The sequence below is a fragment of the Strigops habroptila genome, chromosome 4 (assembly GCF_004027225.2).
Source record: "Strigops habroptila isolate Jane chromosome 4, bStrHab1.2.pri, whole genome shotgun sequence".
NCBI classification, from domain to species: Eukaryota; Metazoa; Chordata; class Aves; order Psittaciformes; family Psittacidae; genus Strigops; species Strigops habroptila.
In genome coordinates this window covers 19,237,432-19,257,912 of record NC_046358.1, presented here as the reverse complement: position 1 = coordinate 19,257,912, position 20,481 = coordinate 19,237,432, and the positions used below count along the sequence as shown (strand labels likewise).

General features: G+C 43.7%; 2 protein-coding genes and 1 long non-coding RNA gene across 10 annotated transcripts in view; 1 reads left to right on the top strand and 2 right to left on the bottom strand.

Annotated features, from left to right (window-relative positions):
• Window positions 1–4,444: 4,444 nt before the first annotated feature.
• HSPA2 (heat shock protein family A (Hsp70) member 2) lies at window positions 4,445–7,001 on the bottom strand. The gene has a single exon (XM_030484452.1). The coding sequence runs from the start codon at window positions 6,727–6,729 to the stop codon at window positions 4,825–4,827; it is 1,905 nt and encodes a 634-aa protein (XP_030340312.1). The 5' UTR covers window positions 6,730–7,001; the 3' UTR covers window positions 4,445–4,824.
• An 803-nt stretch (window positions 7,002–7,804) lies between these two features.
• On the top strand, window positions 7,805–19,163 carry LOC115607311. 5 transcript variants are annotated; one of them, XR_003991176.1, is made up of 4 exons: window positions 7,805–8,939; window positions 12,744–12,827; window positions 16,250–16,346; window positions 19,084–19,163. It is a non-coding gene; the product is annotated as an uncharacterized LOC115607311 (long non-coding RNA). The 5 variants fall into 5 exon arrangements; XR_003991178.1 differs by lacking the exon at window positions 19,084–19,163 and adding an exon at window positions 16,977–18,632; XR_003991175.1 differs by lacking the exon at window positions 19,084–19,163 and having other exon boundaries at window positions 16,250–18,632.
• ZBTB1 (zinc finger and BTB domain containing 1) overlaps window positions 12,863–20,481 on the bottom strand; it is a 28,118-nt gene continuing 20,499 nt past the window's right edge. For 3 of the 4 annotated variants that reach the window (XM_030484450.1, XM_030484451.1, XM_030484446.1), the window contains one exon: window positions 12,863–14,700. In XM_030484450.1, coding sequence (XP_030340310.1) covers window positions 14,664–14,700 — 37 coding nt within the window. In that variant the 3' untranslated portion in view covers window positions 12,863–14,663. The remainder of the gene's footprint in view (window positions 14,701–20,481) is intronic. The other variant, XM_030484448.1, reaches the window with a different exon arrangement.

Genomic DNA, 20,481 nt, shown 5'->3' with positions numbered 1-20,481 from the left:
ACTAAACCAAGCCCTGAATGATGGGAGAGAGTGTCTTCAGCAACAGAAAAGGAACAAAAATTTCCTATACTGCTATTGGTCTTTCCTTAAAAGAAAGACTTACAAAACCCATGTTGGCTTTTAAAGGGAAATTCACCTCCTTTCTAAAATTCCTGGCTTATGCTGTTATTGGGATGACAAGAGGAACCAGCTTGTCTACACCCTACTGATGCAGGAGAGAGTAAAGGCAAATGGGTCATGCAAGGGTGGATCAGGGTTTTTTAATACTGCTGTTTCATATGTGGAAATGAAATATGTTGTTGCATCTGGAAATGCTGGCCTGCCCAACTATATAATCACCATGCCGCTGCAAGCAAAATCTACTCTGGAGGCAGGTCTATGCTATAGGCTTCTACCTGCATAAATATGTGGATGAGAGATGTGATACCTGACCCACATAGGTGTGCTAAAGCAGCTTTACTAGCATAACTTGTTTCGCTGTGGGGTAGGGAGGGGTGATAACTTTCCTGTGATGAACAACTGCAGAGCATAATTTTGCTGCTGTAAGAGCATCCACATGCTTTGCTGATTTAATACCACAGGATTCCCATGTGCCAAGGTACGGTGGCTCTGACGTAGGCAGAGATTAGACCACTGTGTGCTTTCTAAAGGGACACAGTAAGGAAAACTCATGCAGGAACATGGCAAAAGAGGAGACATGGAACAGCTTTTAAATAAGTAGAGCTTGAAATGCTATTACATTGCAATGCACTGACAAGACTGAAAAAAAGGAACTTTAAATAAAGCATGCCCTTACTCTTGAGTGTAAGGACATGCTTTTTAATGTGATGCCTTGCATTTAGTGTAGTGGCAAGACTGGAAATGTGAATTCCCCTGAATATTTCCCCTCTTTTTTGCTGTTCCTCATATGTACCTCTTGGGGTGGCTTACAATGGAGAAGACAAAATTTATGGTGCGGTACTGAGATGCCACATCTCCTTCAAAGTTGTCACCCCATGGCTGTGCCCCACAGCACCCCAACCCTTCAAGGAGAACCCTTCAAACAAATGACTGGCAGGTCCCAAGAGAAAGGCTGCCCAGCCTGCAGGGCCTTACGCCATGTCTCCCGAGAGATAAAAGGAAGGTTGCAGGGATATATTCATTCCTGCCTTTAAGATGGTATCACAAGGGATGAGCAGGGCTGCAGCCTGTCTGCTAAGTCCTGTGTGCAAACTTCAAACAGACGCTCTGGAGGCGGCAGGGCACAGGGCTGACTCACCCAGCCGGCTGGCTGGACGCAGCCTGCCCAAACACGTCTCAGCATTCCAGCTCCCGGGTGGGTTGCCCTCAGACAGCTCTCTTGCCCTCAGCTCCCTCCAAGGGCTCTCGCATGGCACATTGTTGCAGCAATGCTTTCAGGCTTTGTCTTTTTCTGGCTCTTCCCGTCCCCCTGCAAAGTGGCAGTGTGGAATTGCAGGGCGACCTGCCTCACATACAGGAGTGATTGCTTTGCATTGCTCCACACCTGGATGCACCATAAGTAAGGCACTAAGGCGCTTAAGGTTTTAATTTGGGTGATTAAATTCTCCAGTATTAATGCTGCAGCTGTTCTTCTATATGAAATAATACCATCCATACAAACTCGATCAGCAAATACAAGGAGTTACAAAGTTATAGTCACTTTATATCCTTCCTATGGGCTTGGTCCTTCGCACAGCCCTGTTTAAGAATAAGCAAATTCAGAAACCCAGGCCCATGGTTTTGACAGAAGGCGCTGGCTTTCCTGGTGAGTCAGGACAGTACTAACGATGAGAGACGCGGAGCACGGAAGCAATGAAACTGCAGATTTTAGACAAGATTACTTTCCTGGCTTTGCCAAATTCATTTGAAATGCGCAACTACTCCCCAGAGCTACATGTACTCACCAAACACAGCTATTTGCGAACGAGGAGCAGCATCTTCCCCTCTGACATTTACTTACTTTCTTTCTTTAAGAAAACGGGGGGAAGGGGGAATGTAGACCCACCAGAGCCTATAGGAAGTTTCAACTAATAGGGTCAGGGTTTACTCTATGGTAAGTACAATATACTGAAGATCAACTCAAAGTTATTCTTTGTTTTATAAACTAAGTGAATGAATGCAAGGAATCTATCTTTGAGCCCTTCAAGTTTCCTGCCTCTTGCATTTTGGGGGCTTGTTCACATATTTGAAAGGCTACTTTGTGCCTCAGGACTTAACTCTTTTGCCAGTCATGTAAATCAGCAGAAGTTTCTCATCTTTCACATATCCCACACACAGTTCAGGTGTGTCCACACTAAAAAATACCCCTTTCCAAGGCAAAAACAAACAAAAAAAAATATATATATACATACACACACAATCACTCCAGTGTTAACCTGTTCATGCCCTCAGCCCCTGGGATATTTTAACCATCTGGACAGGTACTTCACTTCTGTGGTCTCTGTTGCTCCCTGCCTGCCCCACCACCAACGGGCACAGAGCAGCAGTGGCCAAGCCAAGAGAAAGGACAGATGACAGCACAGGCATGTGACAAACCATCTGCTGTGTGCATTTAGCTACAGCAGCTCTGCAATACACTTAAATAGACGTTTGAGGAAAATAACAAAAAATTATGTTTAATAACTGGGCAGTGACACTGAGGAATGCACGCCAAGGGCTGAAAAGTAAAGGAAACTATGTGGCAAGGGCAAGTACCAGTCAGTTAGTAGGAAAAAAAAGTTAACCTGCATTTTCAACAAACATGAGTGCTAGCTAATCCTTACTGTCATTCCACAGTAGTGGGATTTCAGTCAGGAAGAGTGTATCTAGCAAAGCATGGCAGTTTGCAGCAACAACTTTTCACTTACAGATCATCTACTCTATTCATAAGCATATGTACCTATTAGTTCCTAGAAAAAGAAGTAAAATTTAAAACTCATGGTATTGCCTCATTCCCAGGGGTCCTGTATACCTCAGCCTGGAAATCAAGAGGGTGACTGCCAGCAAGATGCCATGCACATCAACACCAAAAGCACCCAGCCTCATTACAGCCTCTCGAGATTTCACTGCAGCACTCAGGTGCTGAAGTTGCTGTGACTTCTCAGATCTCTAAGCGATGCCACAGCCATTTCACTAGGAACCGTTCAATAAGCTTGAAGTGGGTTTGAATCACTTGTGACAATAGCTGATCAAACAAGCTTTTAACAAGCCTCACATTCCCCCATGGCAGCTACTGTAACCCCTTTCAGTAGCCAGTGAAGAAAACTCCACAGTCAGTGCCCTGGCAAACAAGCAAAGAGAAATCCACGTAGTAAACCAGAGTCTTAAATCTCTGCCGATTATTAAACACCAACCAAGTTTATTTTTGTCAGCCTTTTATCACAAAAGATTTTTATAGACTTTTTATATATATATACACACACACACACACACATCAGCTACAAGCTGAAGGAATTGAAGTCCTCAACCTTCCTTGCAGCACGGGAAGCCAGCAGGGCAGTGCTGCCATGCTTCCCAGCACCCCAACACTCCCACTTACAAACGAGCAAACAAACCAAAACACAGCAGATGACTGCCTTCAGCTGCCCACTGCTCTGCGGTTTTTTCCCTTAAAGGACAAGCCAGTCAAAAATGTGCATGTCATCAGGCTCCTCCAGTAGAGCTCATTAATTTGCAGCTCCTCAGAGTCTAAACACAGCATGGTTTTTGCTTTCTTAAACAAATGAAGAGCTCTGGAGACAGTTTGTAGTAAAGCCAGACAAGTTTAACTACTACAAATTTTGCCTGTTCCATCAAGTTCAGCATCTCAGCTCTCTGCTCAGCGCTCCCAGCTCTCAGGGTGTCCTTGGCAGCTGTACTTTTGATCATCATAAGAGAAGGGAAAAAAAAACCCCAACCCCACAAACAAAAACCAAACACATTCAGTGAAATATCATATGCTCATCTTGCACACTAGCAACCCAAAAATAACTCTATAACAACACAATAGCTGGCCACAAACCCGTTTCTATTTTATCAAGCCCAGCGCCTGCCAAGCACGACTGTTCTTCTTGTGCTTATTTCCCCACTGTTTGCTTTCAGTGAGACAAACACAACATTTCCCCCGCGTTTCCAGGGCTGGAGCAGCTGGGCTGGGTCCTGCCGCCCACACCACAAGCTGTGGATGAAGAGCAGGTCCTGCCCGAGAACACCCCCCCAACTTGAGGTAACTTTTCCCTCCCCAGGCTAGGCTCTATTCCAGCAAGCTGCCACCCCCATCCCTCTGCAGCAGCCGCTTTACCCACTTTCTGCTCCAAGCACGTTCCCAGGGCACTGGCCAACACTATGAAGCCTGTAGTGGGGCAGGGTCCAGGGGGGTGCAGCGCTCAGGGGCCACAGACACCACCAGGGAGGTCTTCCTCACACACCCCTCCCACACCCACCCCGCTGCTGCCCCTTCACAGAGAGGAGGAAGATAAGTTTATGCTTTAAATAAGTTTTATTTATTACCAAAATTTCCAGAAGCTGAATTTGGCATATTTTTTTTAATCTTCTGTAAAGATTCTCATGCATAACTTGAAACTTGTCAGCTGCAACAGTCAAGTGGTTACTTTAGAAGAGACACTTAAACAAACATCCAGAGTACAAACAGCTGTATGTGAATTAACAAAACTTGTCTATTACTAACCTTATAAAGCAGGACGTGCCTTCCCTTTTATCAAAACCAAGCTGACAGATCTGCCTTTATACACACCCAACAGAATAAACTCTGTTATCGGCAAGGACGTTTTCCTTAAAGGTTAGAAAAAAAATACAAAGCAAAGAATGGAGTGACTGTCCATAAACCAGTCTATGTTTCAGTCCTCTTTAATCTACTTCTTCGATGGTTGGGCCACCGGAGCCACCTGCCCCAGCCCCTCCAGCCCCCTGGTACAATTTTGTGACAATCGGGTTGCAGAGTTTCTCCAGCTCTTTCTGCTTGTGCTCATACTCTTCCTTCTCAGCCATCTGGTTGCGATCGAGCCAAGAGACCACCTCCCGGCACTTGTCGAGCACTTTCTGCTTGTCCTGGTCACTAATCTTTCCCTTCAGTTTCTCGTCCTCCACTGTCTGCTTCATGTTGTACGTGTAGGACTCGAGGGAGTTCTTGGCAGACACACGATCCCGGTTAGCTTCATCCTCTGCTTTGTATTTCTCTGCTTCTTGCACCATACGGTCAATGTCATCCTTGCTAAGGCGACCCTTGTCATTGGTGATGGTGATCTTGTTCTCCTTACCCGTGCTCTTGTCCACGGCACTGACGTTCAGGATACCATTGGCATCGATGTCAAAAGTGACCTCGATCTGGGGGACTCCACGGGGTGCCGGGGGGATGCCCGTTAGGTCAAACTTGCCCAGCAAGTTGTTGTCCTTCGTCATAGCCCTCTCACCCTCGTACACCTGGACCAGAACACTGCTCTGGTTGTCTGAGTAGGTGGTGAAGGTCTGCGTCTGTTTGGTGGGAATGGTGGTGTTGCGCTTGATGAGGGCAGTCATCACTCCACCAGCTGTCTCGATGCCCAGGGACAGAGGGGTGACATCCAACAGCAGCAGATCCTGCACATTCTCAGACTTGTCTCCCATGAGGATAGCTGCTTGCACTGCAGCACCATAAGCGACAGCCTCATCGGGGTTGATGCTCTTGTTGAGCTCTTTGCCATTGAAGAAGTCCTGTAGCAGCTTCTGGATCTTGGGGATTCGGGTAGAGCCACCCACCAGCACAATCTCTTGGATCTGGCCCTTGTCTAGCTTGGCGTCACGCAGAGCCTTCTCCACTGGCTCCAGGGTGCCACGGAAGAGATCAGCATTGAGCTCCTCAAAGCGGGCACGGGTAATGGAGGTGTAGAAGTCAATGCCCTCAAAGAGGGAATCAATCTCAATGCTAGCTTGTGTGGAAGAGCTGAGGGTGCGCTTCGCCCTCTCACAAGCCGTACGCAGCCGCCTCACCGCTCGCTTGTTGCCAGCAATGTCACGCTTGTGCTTACGCTTGAATTCTTCCACAAAATGGTTCACCATACGGTTGTCGAAGTCCTCCCCACCCAGATGGGTGTCACCAGCTGTGGACTTCACCTCAAAGATTCCATCCTCAATGGTAAGGATGGACACATCGAAAGTACCCCCTCCCAAGTCAAAGATGAGCACGTTCTTCTCACCAGCTCGAGTACCTTTCTTGTCCAAGCCATAGGCTATAGCAGCTGCCGTGGGCTCATTGATAATACGCATCACATTAAGGCCAGTGATGGTGCCAGCATCTTTGGTGGCCTGGCGCTGGGAGTCGTTGAAGTACGCAGGCACTGTAATGACAGCATTCTGCACTTTGCGCCCCAGATAAGCTTCAGCAATCTCCTTCATCTTGGTTAAGACCATAGAGCTGATCTCCTCTGGGAAGAAGGTCTTCATCTCACCCTTGTACTCCACCTGCACCTTAGGCTTGCCACCATCATTCACCACACGGAAGGGCCAGTGCTTCATGTCAGACTGCACTGTGGGGTCGTCATACTTGCGGCCGATGAGACGCTTGGCATCAAAGATGGTGTTGGTGGGGTTCATGGCCACCTGGTTCTTGGCAGCATCGCCGATGAGGCGCTCTGTATCAGTGAAGGCCACATAGCTGGGCGTGGTCCGGTTGCCCTGGTCGTTGGCAATGATCTCCACCTTGCCATGCTGGAAAACACCCACGCAGGAGTACGTGGTGCCCAGGTCGATGCCGATTGCCGGCCCTTTGCCAGACATGATGCCGGGTTTCTCTGCTCAGCCGCTCACCCGCCCTCGCCGCTCCCGCCGCCCGCTCTCGCTGCTGCCCGCGGCGCGCTGTGCCGGCCCACAGCCGCCGCGCACACTTTATAGCCGGCTGGGCCGTCTTCTGGAACCTGCCAGAACCCTGACGGCCAATCTGGACACCCGCCCGCCACTACCGCCCAATCGCCTCTGAGAACTGCCGCAGCGCACCCACCTCCTACCTCCTGGCCAATCAGAGCAGCGGCGCCCGCCCGCCAGCCCAGCCCTCCCCGCGGTACCGCTGCCAGACGAACCCCTTCTTCCTGCTGCTTCTCGATCCGTCTCGTCTTGCAGCCTGCGCCATCGCCCTCCGCCAATCACCACTCGCGCTCCGCGTTGGCCCCGCCCCTGCCCCGGAACGCTGCTAGAAAGTTCCTGTAGACGTTGACGCGGGGTCGGTGATTGACATCAGCGTTATCCAATGGGGATCGGGCCGGGAGGAGCAGGCTGGGTGGTCGCAGTGGGACTCGCCTGCCCGCCCTCCTCAGGAGCGCGGCGTGAGGGGGGAGCGCGGCCGCGCTTCCGGGTGCGTGTTGTGGCGGTACGAGTCATGCCGCAGCCGGCCGCCAGCGGAGGGGAATTTACCCTTATTTGGTCGCGAGGCGGCAGAAATTCAGCTCTCCCCACACACACCCCCCCTCTCCGTCCTGCCCCCCCTCCCCCCGGCCGCGGCTTGTCAGTGCCGAACGGCCCCCGAGCCGTGTCCCACCCGCTGCCGCGACCCCGCTGGGGCCGGAGCTGAGGCGCTGCCAGCCTGAGGAGAACTCTCCGCAGCGCCAGTGGCGTGTCGCCCTTCCGCTATGGCAGAGGGAAGGTCCCGCAGCGAGCGAAGGCTGCGGCGGTTTTTCGCCTTATTTCGGCAGCAGTTGGCTCGCTGACAGCCCTCCGCGCACATACCGCCCGGGCGGGTTCTCCGCTCGCCCTGAGCGGCTGCAGCCGGCGGTCAGTCACGGCCTGCGGGTGCTGCCGCGGTGGCAGGTAGCCTGCCCCGGTGTCGGGAGGTAGGGCATAGAAGGCAGGAGTTAGGAGTTTGGGAAGCCCTGTTGCTGCGTGTTCCTGCGTGGTGACCATTCTTGAAACGCCTCCAAATTTTTTTCTGTTGTGCTAATGCAGAATGTCGTCACGCCTACATTTAGCAAAAGCTATGAAGCTATTAACTCGGAGCTGGGAAAGTGCTTTGATGGAAATCTATTACGCATGAAAATCTGCTGCTGTGCTTCCTCCAAATTATTCTTCCTTACTTTGAGACAAACGCTTCAAAATATTCCAGTTCTAGTAAGGAGAGCAAAGTACCACACCGAGATCTTTTTTCCTCCGAGGCTTAGTGAGTAGCTCCTTTACGATAGCTACTTTAAAAGTGTGGCTAAAAGTCTGCCACCCACAGTCTTTACGTGTTACGTGAGAGGATTGAATACACTGTACGCTTATATCATCGCTAATTTTGTCCCCAGCCCTCAGCGTTATGCTCGAGCAGCCCTCATAGAGTGAATAGAAAATATGCTACAGCTTTTCCCAGACCGATTTGTGTTCACGCAGTTATAGATACTCCAACTCCCGTTCAAAAACATCCTCGTTGCGATTAGTGTGGTTTTCAAAACCTTTTTACAAGACCTGAGGATTCCACCTTTTTTGTGTAGTATGTGGGTATGTAGTTTTGAGATGGAAAAGCTTCGATTTCTGACGGTAGATACTGAACATGCTTAAGTAACTGTTATTCTCTCACAGATCCTGGTCTTTTTTCACACAGGTTCTGACCTTGGGGAAATCCAAACAAGTCAATAGAAAATAGAAACCATCAGCTCTCCATACCTCCAACAGGAGCTGCTCTGTATATACCATATGCATATTTCTTTGATGGGAAGGGTGTTGGTTTCTCTTGTAGTTAGACCAGTGACTGATTCATCACAAAACTATGTCTTCCTGTAATTCACTGCTACTTCATTCAGTTGATTGTATCATATGGAGAGAGGAGAAATGCCAGAGCAATACAGAGAGGTGGTTGATAAATTCTGTTTCAGCTGAAAAGTTGGTATTTATTATCTGTGTCCTTGTGAGGATTGTCCCTGAGGAGCTCCAGTAATGTACAAGAACCGTGTTTTGATAGCTGCAGTACAAACTCAGATCATGTTATTTCTGAGTAAAAAGAGGATTCCTGCCTCAAAAAGGTATGTACAGAAACAGAGATGGAGAGAGTAAATGAACTAAGAAATAGCACAATATTGATTAGCACAATAACCAGTCTTTGCAGCAAGATTACTTTGATACCTCTTTTAAGTGTAGCTGTAATCAATCAGGTTTTATCAGATTTAGAAGTGACATTTCATTAATTTTGGCCTAAAGCTTTTTAATGTACGTTTTATCAGCTCAGGCACAAAATACATACAACAGCTCCAGACAAAACTTATTTGGGTTTCCCTTAGCCCAGCAACTAGGATGGCCATGATATGGTTGTGCTGATACCCAGATGTGCTGATACCGCAGATGTGCTGGTAACCTGCTAAAGAGCTGTTTGCATTGACTGGGTTACTGCTTATCCTGATAGTAGTCACTCAGTCCTGTTTATTTCATCATTTGAATTGTTGTTTTGCTATAGTAAATTTGGGAGAAAGATCTTGGATGAATGTATGAGCATTCCATTTTAATGCTTATGGTGTAAATGCACACTCATGATCAGTCTCAGGAAAAACCAAAAGGTCTGTAGACTCGGGCTACCAAATATTTCATTTAGCCTGCTGCAGAAGTATTTCTTTCCCAGTTGAGCACACAGGTGCTGTTTTCTCCTTGTACAACAATATGTATAGGTCTGAGCTGCTTTTTAAGCTGTTGTTCCCAATCAGAAGTTCATGTGGTGTTCTTGCCATCATCTCTTACCAACAACCTTAGAGAAAGTCCTGTCTAACTAGAGGGAGCAACCTCCAAAACATCATTAGACTTATTCCCTCTTCGCAGCAGAGCTATTACAAGCCTGTTTTTTGTCAGCAGTTCTCTAAGACTTGCAGCACAATTTGTGGACCAACTCATCTATGCTGTCATACTCTCATATGGGAAGAGCCACATGATTTTCTTTTATGTTGCTTCATATGCAGTCATGTTATAGGTGAGCTAAACAGACTGGTTCAGAAATTAAAGAGTGAGCTTATGGTGAGGACTTCAGCACAAGTCTGATTTTCTCTTTAACAAAACATTCGCTGTTATTCTCCCATCCTGAATGTGTAAGCCATATTTTCAACTTTCAGAACAGTGAGTTGGCACCTCTGGAAGTAGCACGTGTCTTTCTGATCCTTTTATTTGTGTTTAGGATCAATAATGCACCCGTGCATCCTGTTTGGCAGCATTATGTAATGTGCTGTAGGATCTTCTCCATTACACTACCCAGCCAGAAATGAAGATGGATGGTATTTAGATTCTTCAATGAAGCAAGAGCTCAGTATCTGGCGCAGAGCTAAGAATTCAGCCCTTATCCTTATCTTGATATTTTATAAGGCAATGTAGTATAAAAATAGGAGTGAACACAAGTTACAGTTCAGTCAGACGTCAGCCACTTGGATCATTAAAATGATAAAGTTAAAATGCAATGAATGGTCTGTTCAGGTTTGAAAAATCAGGAGTCCTTAGACCTTAAATTCTGGTATCCATTTCCCTTGTATCCATTTGCCTCACATCTATTTCCCTAGTAAATCTATCCAGAATATTGCATAAATCAGATTGTATTGGTGAGGATAAATGAATTATTTTATAATACAGCAATCAGTTCAGAAAAGTCTAAGCAACAGCTGTGCTAAGAACGAAGAATACTTTGCCATAATATCTTTTCATCACTGAAATTCTTCATCTCATTTATATTTGTGAATATATGTCTAGTAACTGGAACTCAGACAAGAACTATCAGTATATAAAATGACAAGATTCTTCTGACAAGGTGCTGCTGTATTAAAAAGCATAGTGTATGTGGGAGGGAACCATGTAAGTTTTTTGCGTTACTTTTTTTTATATACTTCCACTTTTTGCACAGAGATGCTCCTTGTTAATGTGAAAGGCAGCCACAATACATCATCTTTCTTAAGTGTTCCTTTGTGTTTGTGAATAACAAAGTTCTGCTAATCAGTATGTTTTTGGCAAATTACACAAATGCGTGATCAGTAATATGGAAATACTCAGAACAGCAGAATATAGGGCAGAGAAATTTGGTATTGCCAAACCAGAAGTTCAAAAATCATGAGTCAGATCTCCTAAAATTATAAACCTAGTTTAAAATTATGAGTTTAAAAAACACACATGGCTTTATTCACCTTCTGGCTTTTTAATCTTCAGCATATGTTTGGATTGCACTTTTAGGATTTTCCGTGTAATCTGCAGAGCTAATTTTTTAAATAATAAGTAAAATTGCTGATTACACCATCTCATAATGAAAACCAAGCTGCTTCAGATTGATTAGACTCAATAAAATCGTGGAAGTTGTCAACACTGATTAAACTAATGCTTGATGTTTCAAGGAATAATTATTTTATAATTAAGTGGGTTTAAAACATATTTATTTACATAGACTTCTGACAGTTGCGGAGACATGATTAAAAGCTGAGGTTAGGATCACTAGTGCTAACTAGATAAACTGGTGTGCTGTGCATTATAGGCAGTCAGTTCTTTACTTTCCTAGAACTGCAGCCTCCTTTTCTTGCAGTCAGTGCCAGCTCTACTGACAGTAATAAATAGGGGACTTTAAAGCAGGTAGTTTGCCAGTAATAATAGAATCAGATCAGAAAAGGACCTTAATAAGTCATTTAGTCTCATTTTGTGTCTAACTAAAATCTCCTTTCTTGCAATTTAAGGTAATTTTTTTTCTATCAATTGTGGGTATGAGAAGAAGTGATTCTATTCTTTTATGTATACGAAAAACACCATGTTTCCCCTCTACCATCTTTTGTGTAAGATGACCTAAAATCGTTCAATCTGTGCTCAAAGGCAAAGTTTTCTCATCTTCTAGACATTCTCATTGCTTTCTCCTGGATTCTCTGCATGCAACTTGTATCTTATTCTTAAGTGCATGATCAAAACTGGAGGTGTTACTAGCTCATGCCTTAGAAGTTCTGAAGGAGCAGATTATACTCCAGTTTAGACATTTAGGTTTTTACCCTTATTTGCAACAGTGTGATGTTGCAGACTTATTTGCAGGATTTGATCCAAAATAACACATTATTCTTTTCAATGGAAATTGAAAGGGTAGTTTTAGATGAGATATTGGGAAGTTCTTTACTGTGAGGGTGGTGAGACATTGGCACAGGTTGCCCAGAGAAGCTGTGGCTGCCCCATCCCTGGCAGTGTTCAAGACCAGGTTAGACGGGACTTTGAGCAACCTGGTCTAGCGGAAGGTTTCCCTGCCCATGGCAGGGGGGTTGGAACTAGGTGATCTTTAAGGTCCCTTCCAACCCAAACCATTGTACAATCCTATGAAATTAAGCAACTGTTCCTTTACTTGCACAGCTAATGATTCCAGCTTGCACTTGTTCCTGTTAAGTAACATTTTACATTTTCAGATCACGTCTACAGCTTGCCAGGATTATTCTGAATTCTGGTCTTTCCTTCTAGTATACTTAAAGTTGAACTCTGCTTAGTCTTGTTTGAAGATATTAAAAACATACTCTGCATGGTCCAGGGGGTGAATAAATGAAAACAGATAATTTTGTCTGTACTGGTGTGAATGGGGTTAAACAACATACTGTAATTATTGGCAATAACTGTAAATTACAGTTATTGTAAGTATTAAGGGAAATAGTGTACTGTAAACATAGGCAAAGACCAATACTTCATACTCAGAGATCAAAATGATTTGATTAATCACTCAGATCCACTTAAATGCTTAGTGTAAAGAATGTTTATAATAATTGAACTGTAGCAGCACTATAAATTTATTTTCTCATTCCTATGATTATCTGATTTTTACTCATCTCAGTTTTCCTTCTTGTCATTCTCAGCAGGTGAATGGGAAAAACACAGGAGCAGATGAATCAGGTGGTAACTGGAACTTCACCCTGTTGCTGGGACTGTTATTGATTCAGGTATTAGATGGAATTAAATGAAAATAATAAGCAGATTTGTAAGAACATTTTATTAAAGATACTGTATCAAAGCACAGAATAAGCTTTAAAGATGATGAAACTAGCCTGGAATGTCTTCAGCGATACTCTACATAGTCTACGAATAATTGCTAAGTTACAGAACAGTCACAGCCTATTCTATGTCCTACACTTAGTATACTGTTGAAGCCTGTCTTTAGGTGATGCTATAAACATAATGCCCTTTTCTTCTCTGTTTCATGGTGGTCTTACTGTGAAGGTCCTTCCTGTTCTCTATGGCAAGGACACCCATTTTCTATTAGATTTGCCAGCTATATTGTGCCTTCTCCCTGCAGAATCCCCAGGGGGATCTGGCTTTGCCCAGATAGCCACCATCTTCCCCTTTGCTCCAGCACAGCCACTGGGAAGAAGCATCAGCATTCCAATATTGTACTGAAGGCTTTTAAAATGCCTACATTAATGTTCAAGGTGTTATGTGTTAACAGAGCCGATACTTTCAACATCTATATGCTGAAGTATTTGGGACTGTGTAATTAGATTAAGCAACCATATTCAAAAATATCTGAACATCTTTTCTTGCATTTGTATAGCAACTTTATAAACTCAAAAAGAGTAAAGCAAGCACAGACACATGCCCTATACAAGCTGCAATACAGACAGTATTTTACACACTTCGTAACAACAGTAATGAAAATTATGCCAATTATATATAAAATTATAGACAAACTCTTCTTGAGATAACAGTTATACTGAACAATGAAACATCCTTTTATAGTCATGAGTAGAATTAGTAAGATGCGTAACTACAGCAGAATATAGATCAGCATGTTTAGTTTGCTTACATGTCTCAATCTGACCCATTGCTGTCTGGGGGAAACAAAATAAATGAGTATTTTTTTTTTAATCCATGCTGGCCCTAAATTGAAACTGCCTTGGTTTTTTGTTAGGGCTTTTTTTCCCCCCCATTAATTTAGCTGTAAGCATCAGGATTCCTAAAATGCTTAAATCTGAGCATGCATGCCTGATTCTCCTCTTCAAGTAAAGTTTTGCAAGGCTTAGATCCAGAACAAGGTGCACCCTGTGCCCTGTGAAGATTATTTCACATCTACTCATCTCCTTGTTGGTAAAAATTTTTCACCATTCTTGTAATAAACCAGAGCACCATTTCTTTACTATCCACATACAAGCACTGTGCTTCATGGAAGGTCCTCTTCAGCTTGCAAATGATGATCATGGCAGCAGGGGAATCAGGTCAGCTGGATCTTTCTCACCATCTTGTCCCTCCTCAGGGACCCTCTGTCCTCAGTTTTTAAGATCTACTTTTTTTTTCACCTCATACTTTTTTTTTTCCTTTCTTTTTTTAACATGATAGTTTAGCATTGTACATGAGTACATACTTCTAATGTTTGAACTAAAAAAATCTAAACAGTTTTTGACAGAAACTCTAAGAAGCCTTATTTCAGAAAGGGAGCACTCCAGCACATGAATAGCAAATTCTGCAAACTCATTTCAGTGCAGCCCTTAACACCTGGCATCTGCCTGTTTTGGCTGTCTGCTCTATGAAAGGAGTCTTCAAATTTGTTTTTAACAGGTGTAAATAATAGTCACAAGGAAGTAAGTCTTATCATACAGAGAGGAGTCCAACACAACTTTTACTGCAAGTTCTAATTTGACTGTTTTGGTGCCTTTTGCGACTGGTGCAGTATGTCAAAAAAAGCAAAGGTGGTGCCAATTCAGATCTGGCACACGCGGTTCTGAGTTTTTATGAAATCTTTTGACGACCAGTTCTTCCTCATGTCTTCTTCAAACCTGGTTCTCTCAGTTGTTCAGAAGCTTAGAAGTCCCTATTTCACTACTGCCATGCAGAAAAGAAATGCAAGAAAAATATTAAAAGTCAGAAGCCCACACTCCAGTACTGTATTTGCTAGCATGATGTGGTCCCTCCCACCTCACTACGGTGTGGTTTTGCTCCAAATGCCCATGCTTCAGTTCTGTTCAGAGCACCTACCACAATCAGGAACTCTGTTTAAAAGCCATATGGTTCATTTCCTTCAACCCCTACCCTACCAAAACATATCTTAACCTTCAACCATGTTTTGACCTTGTTTCAGAAACTTTTGTTTGTTTCATTCTCCTTTGTCTTCCATTTGCAAAACAGCTAAAGATTTGCTGAAGAAAAACTTCACTTTACATTCCAGCAGTGGTTTATGACTTAGCTTAGTGGATGCTCAAAAAACTGCATGACTTTTATTTCCTCTCAGCCTGGACTTCTCATAGCTTGGACCCCCCCTCCCCCACCCTGGAATACTTATTACTGCTTCATATTTGCCTCTGTTTGGGAGTTTTGTTTGTTCGTTTTTTTCTTGCCTAACTCAGAGGTACCTGTTATAGATTTACTTAACTCTTGTCACCAAATTCTTATTTTTTTGGTTAAATGCAGATAAATGATATAAACATCTACAATTCCCATAAGTCTCTTTTGACCAAACTAATTTATAACAAATATGAGCAGCTCTGTATCCGATACGAACAGTGAAGAAATTGGAAACATACGGATGTAACTTTTAAAGACAATTCCCAGGCTTTTTTCCCTTGGTGCACTGACTGCTTTCTCTGGATATGTAAATCATGTTGCACAAAGTATACAGCTGTCCCACTTCTGGCTAATTTACACTTGCTGTTTCTATGCACACTATGGCAGCCTTGGAAAAGTCTCAAGGCTGCACATGAATCCAGGTTTATCAGCTGTCTACATTACTTACCTGCTAGAGCATCCTCAAGGCCAGCTCAGGGCTAAATTTGCTGGCACACTTCTGAGAGGAAAGTCTTAGGAGTGGTGCCCCACACTTCAGCATGCATTATAGCATACCCTGTGTGACATGTGGCCAGGCCCTTTTAGCATATGCCAGGTCCACAACTGACTGTATATTTTACCTGCCCTCGGTGTCATGTCACATACTGACGGTGGGCAAAAAAGCAACCTGGGACAAATTACTTTCATTTCATGACAGGAGGGTGATGTGAACATGTGGGTCTAGGGCAAACTACTAGCTTCAAAGTACTGCTGGTTCTGGCAGTAAGTCCATGTGTCTACCTACTACTTTCTTCAAATCTCTGAGGAGAATTCATTGGACTGGTGCTGTTATCTCAAAATAGCTTTTACTTGACTAGGTTTTACTAGTCAATTTACTTTTACTCAAAGGTCAGGACCTTTTACTCAAAGGTCAGGAAATGCCTTTTGTTTTGTTTGTTTGTAAACAAAGAAAGGAGGAAAAAAGGGATTTCTAACTACAGTATGCATGTGAACATTATTTTTCCCCAGGCAACATCAGCATTTAACACTGGTGTTTATTAAGATGCCGGCCTGCATTTTACAGTCAAAGAAAGATCTCTGTTATTTGTAGATCACACATAGCTCACGCAGCGTGACTGAGCTTCTTTACACCACCACCCTCAAATACACCAACTACGCTGTTTGGGACCACCTCTGAGTGTGGGAAGGTGGGTTGCCTATGAATATTAAATTACATTTTTCCGATGAGTCTGCAAAAATACTGTTAATCAGTGCCAACTGTGGTGGTGTGGTGTACATACAGAACTGTGAACACCTGAGAACTGCTGGCACTGGTGACAGCTTTTAGCCCACAGTAAGCTAGACTCGAGGTAAAATGTTGTGCCCTCCTCCCAGGCTCAAAAATCCTCTAGCTACCCTGAAAACAGAAGCTGCCTAAGGAATGCACAGCTGCAAGAGGATCTGCTTCACTCTTCACACAGTAAACTCTGCTCAACAGTGGAAATGTTTTGAGTTTTTTAAATAGAAATATGCATGTTTCCAGTTAGCCACCAGATGGAGCTCATACCTCCCCATCACACAAATCATGAACATCTGCAAAGTTAAAGCTCTTCTGAGATGTTACAAAGGATGCAGTTTTTCCACTTCATAAAAGTCAGAGGAAGTCTGTGATTAGCTGGATGTTTACAAATAAAAGGAGGATCTGGAGATAGATCAAAGATAATTCTCCAGATTTGACATGATATGAAGTTCCTGTACTAATAGCATCTGCATCAGTTTGACTGTTCCATTATGTGTTTGATCTCGTCATGTATTAAGAATGGTTTTTTAATGCTTAGTGCATTTATTAGAAGTCTGAAGATTCAGACAGCTGAAAAAACCCCATAAAACCAACACCTTACAGCTAACAAGATCTCCCAGATTCCATTTAAGAGAGGCACCCGCTTGGTTCTTCCTCACCCTGCTTTCTGCAATGTAAAGGGAATCAAGAGGCAAAGATAAGCAGTCTTCCAAAATATGAAGAATGTAATACTTCAAGCTTAGTAAACAGGAGCAGTAGCACTTAAAGCCTGTTCTCTCATGATCTAAATAGCTCTGATGGCCCAATCATACCATACAGGCTTTTTACTGAGCAGTCTACGGTTCATCCAGGATCTCAGTAACTTTGGCATAGCCCCAATGACTGTGGAGAAAGGCAGATCCAAAATAAAAGATTGTGGTGTGTGAAATACACAGAGTTAATCTATATGTGTTTTAAGGGACATCTTTGTTTTGACTCTGAGTAACAAACCAACATAGCTTGTGAGGTCTGGAAGGCCACAGACTATTCCTACTTTCATAGTACTGCTCTGTTTGAAGCTAGTATTTCTATTTGGGGTCTAAGCCACACTGAACTTGATCAAATAAACATTCTCCAAAGGAAACTGCCTTTCAACTATTTAACTCTTTGCCCAGCAAACTAAAAGTGAAGGACCTGTAATAATTACTGTATGATTTATTGTGTATTAAGTAACTCATTTTTCAGTTTTCAAGTTACTGTTCATCAGGACCTCTGTCTTTTCCAGCAGAACTGACCATGTTAGCAACGGCCAGTAAAATCAAAGTGAAACTCAACCCTGTCTGAAAGCAGACTAGGTGGGGCTAATTCTCATACTTCCAGGCATGCAGACTGTGCCAGTGTCATGTTTGGCAGCATATGTGAGCGTACACAAATTATATTTAATCTACTTGATAGCACAGCAGCCCAGAGATCTGAGCTCTCTCCTGGGCTGTCGGACATACTAACAATTTCTTCATCCGTTCTAAGGGATCCTAGCATCTATTTCATCCTTCTATAATACTACCGTATCTGTCCTGAAAGAGCGATATTCTAGATTTCATCTTTTAAATTGTTTCTACTTTGTGTAAGTAGTTAAATAACCAATGGCTAGAAACCAGAACCTAAGTAGTTTGGCAGCTGCGGCTCTACCAGCAGGTACCAATAGGAACTCCATAGGCAGCGAGTAAACAGAGGCACCATCTTTAGCATCCTGAATAAATGTTCTCATGATGACTTGTGTAAAAGGAAGGAGTGTAACCGATACCAGAAGGCTGGTGTATCTATTGCCAAAACCAAAAGTAATTTATGGTATTCGGCAAACTCTGTTTTTGGTTTTTTTTAGCCAGCATATCTGCATTTCCACAAACTTTCATGGTCTTGGGGCTTTTGCCATGGAGAGAAGGACATTACTTTATTTCTCCCATTCATTTTCTGGGGAATCAGAAGCAGAAGTCACTCTGGTGACCATCCCCAGTGTAGTGGGATGGTTACCTAAAAAAGGAGAGAATAGGTTATTACCGAGTGGTGTAGGCTCAATTGAACATGTGAGAACTATTATAAAAGGCAAGTTCTTAGCCCTAGTCACTGCTTTAGAACAGGAAGCATGCACATCTTCCCATTTCAAAAAAACACAAGGCAAACAGAAGAGCCAGAAGGATGAATTTTTTAAATAGCAGCTTTGTCATCAAGGAAGATGGGGGAGAAGAGATGGGGAAAGACTGATTTTTGCATCTTTCATGTTGGCAACGCTGCTGCTGCAGAGACCGTGGCAATTGCTGACACTGGTGGCACTTTGCCTGACAGACAGGTTGCGAAACCAAGGGTTTGTAGACAGTCCTGATTTCCAGTGGGTGCCCCACAATGCACACAGCCTCTAAGATTTGGAGGCCTTTAAGGAAAGCTCTCTTCTCATTCCCTGTCAGGAGTCTTGGGATGTCTATGGAACCACAAAATGTACTTATCTGAGATCATCTCTGATTTGCAACCAAAAAAAGTACACCCCAAAATCTCATTGATGCAAATCATAGCTGGGTTTGAGTAAAAACAGCAGCAGTACCAGGATTTCAACAGAGAGGGAAGTTCTTGAACAGCTCTGAAAAGGCTAATTATTTTTTTTTCTCTCATAGGAAATGCTAGATGCTGCATTGTTTTTGTGGTTGTAGCTGCAGGAAGATTTGCTATAGTTTTATCATGCCAGAAGGCCCAGAAAAGGATTAAACCTTTCTGTTTTCTTGCAAGAGAAAAAGATACTGACCACTTCTGAAATTCTAGGTTCTTGGGGTGAGGTGTGCCACGCTAGCTGCGCAAAACCAGTCAGTCAAAAGCTGGCCTTGGACTATCTGCCTATTTCTCATAATTCTGTTCCCTGGAATACATTAATATGAAACTTTAAAAACGTATTTTCAACTACTTGTATATATGGAATATGCACAAATTACTGAAAACAGTTTCTCTAAAAGCATGAGGCACGTCACTGCTTTCCTTGTTGACGTAAAACAGAAACCAAACCAGAACAAACAAGCAAAACTGCAAGACATTTGAGGGCAAAAATGACCCAAAGAAAAATCTGGTAGCATTTCTCTTGTAAAGTTGGCACTAGTCATTCAAGTACATGACAAGGAACACGGGCTGTTTGTCTCAGGGCTGAATATTTATAGTCATGATGAACTGACTCCTGAGTCATGAGCTCTGTGGCCCTGTAACAAATTAAGATTTGTCTTTCTGCGTAAAAAAATAAAATAAAATCACAATTAATTCCAGAGTTATAAAAGTGGTTGTAAAAGTGGCAGAAGACATTTAATTTATAACATGTGTCCTGTATCTTGGCATCTCCCCCCTTCAAAATCTCAACCTAATAACACGTCTCGAGACTACACTGCACAGCAATATTTTAGGAGTTTTTTGGAAGTTGAAAGAAAACACAGAAAACCGATCTATAGCCGAGAACTACAGAAATGTCAGCTTTTAAAAACTTCTTCCTAATTTCTAGCCTTCAGCAGATTTTTATGAAGTGAAATTAGAGATGCTTTGTCCTGTAGGTCTTTAAGTCTGACAAGCATCAAACCAGCTGAGAATTAGGGAAATCAGAGTATTTGATTTTTAACCCTTTCAGATTAGAAATTGCTTAGAAGTCAGAAGCAGGCACATGTGGATGTAACAGATACTGCCAGCATCTCCTTAAGGAATTATCCTGAGCCTTCAATATTAGGCCAGAAAGGAGATGACCATCTCCCCTTATTGTGAGACCCAGAGAAGAGCACGTTGTGAGTGGCAACGGGCACGGGGCAGGAAGAGAGCGGGGGTCCAGCTGCTGAGCACATGGGCAGCACAGCTGCATCTGGGCCCACAGCTGGAGGGCACAAAGACCAGAGGAAGGTGGGAACCAGTCCTGGTGTTTGGCCGGACAAGGGGCCCAGCTCGTTCCTGGCCTTGGGCCAGGCCAACTGCACGAACCCAGTGGTGTGGAATGCTACATAGTCTGTTTCAAGAAATGTTCAGAAAGCTCCAGAGCATATTTGAGGGAT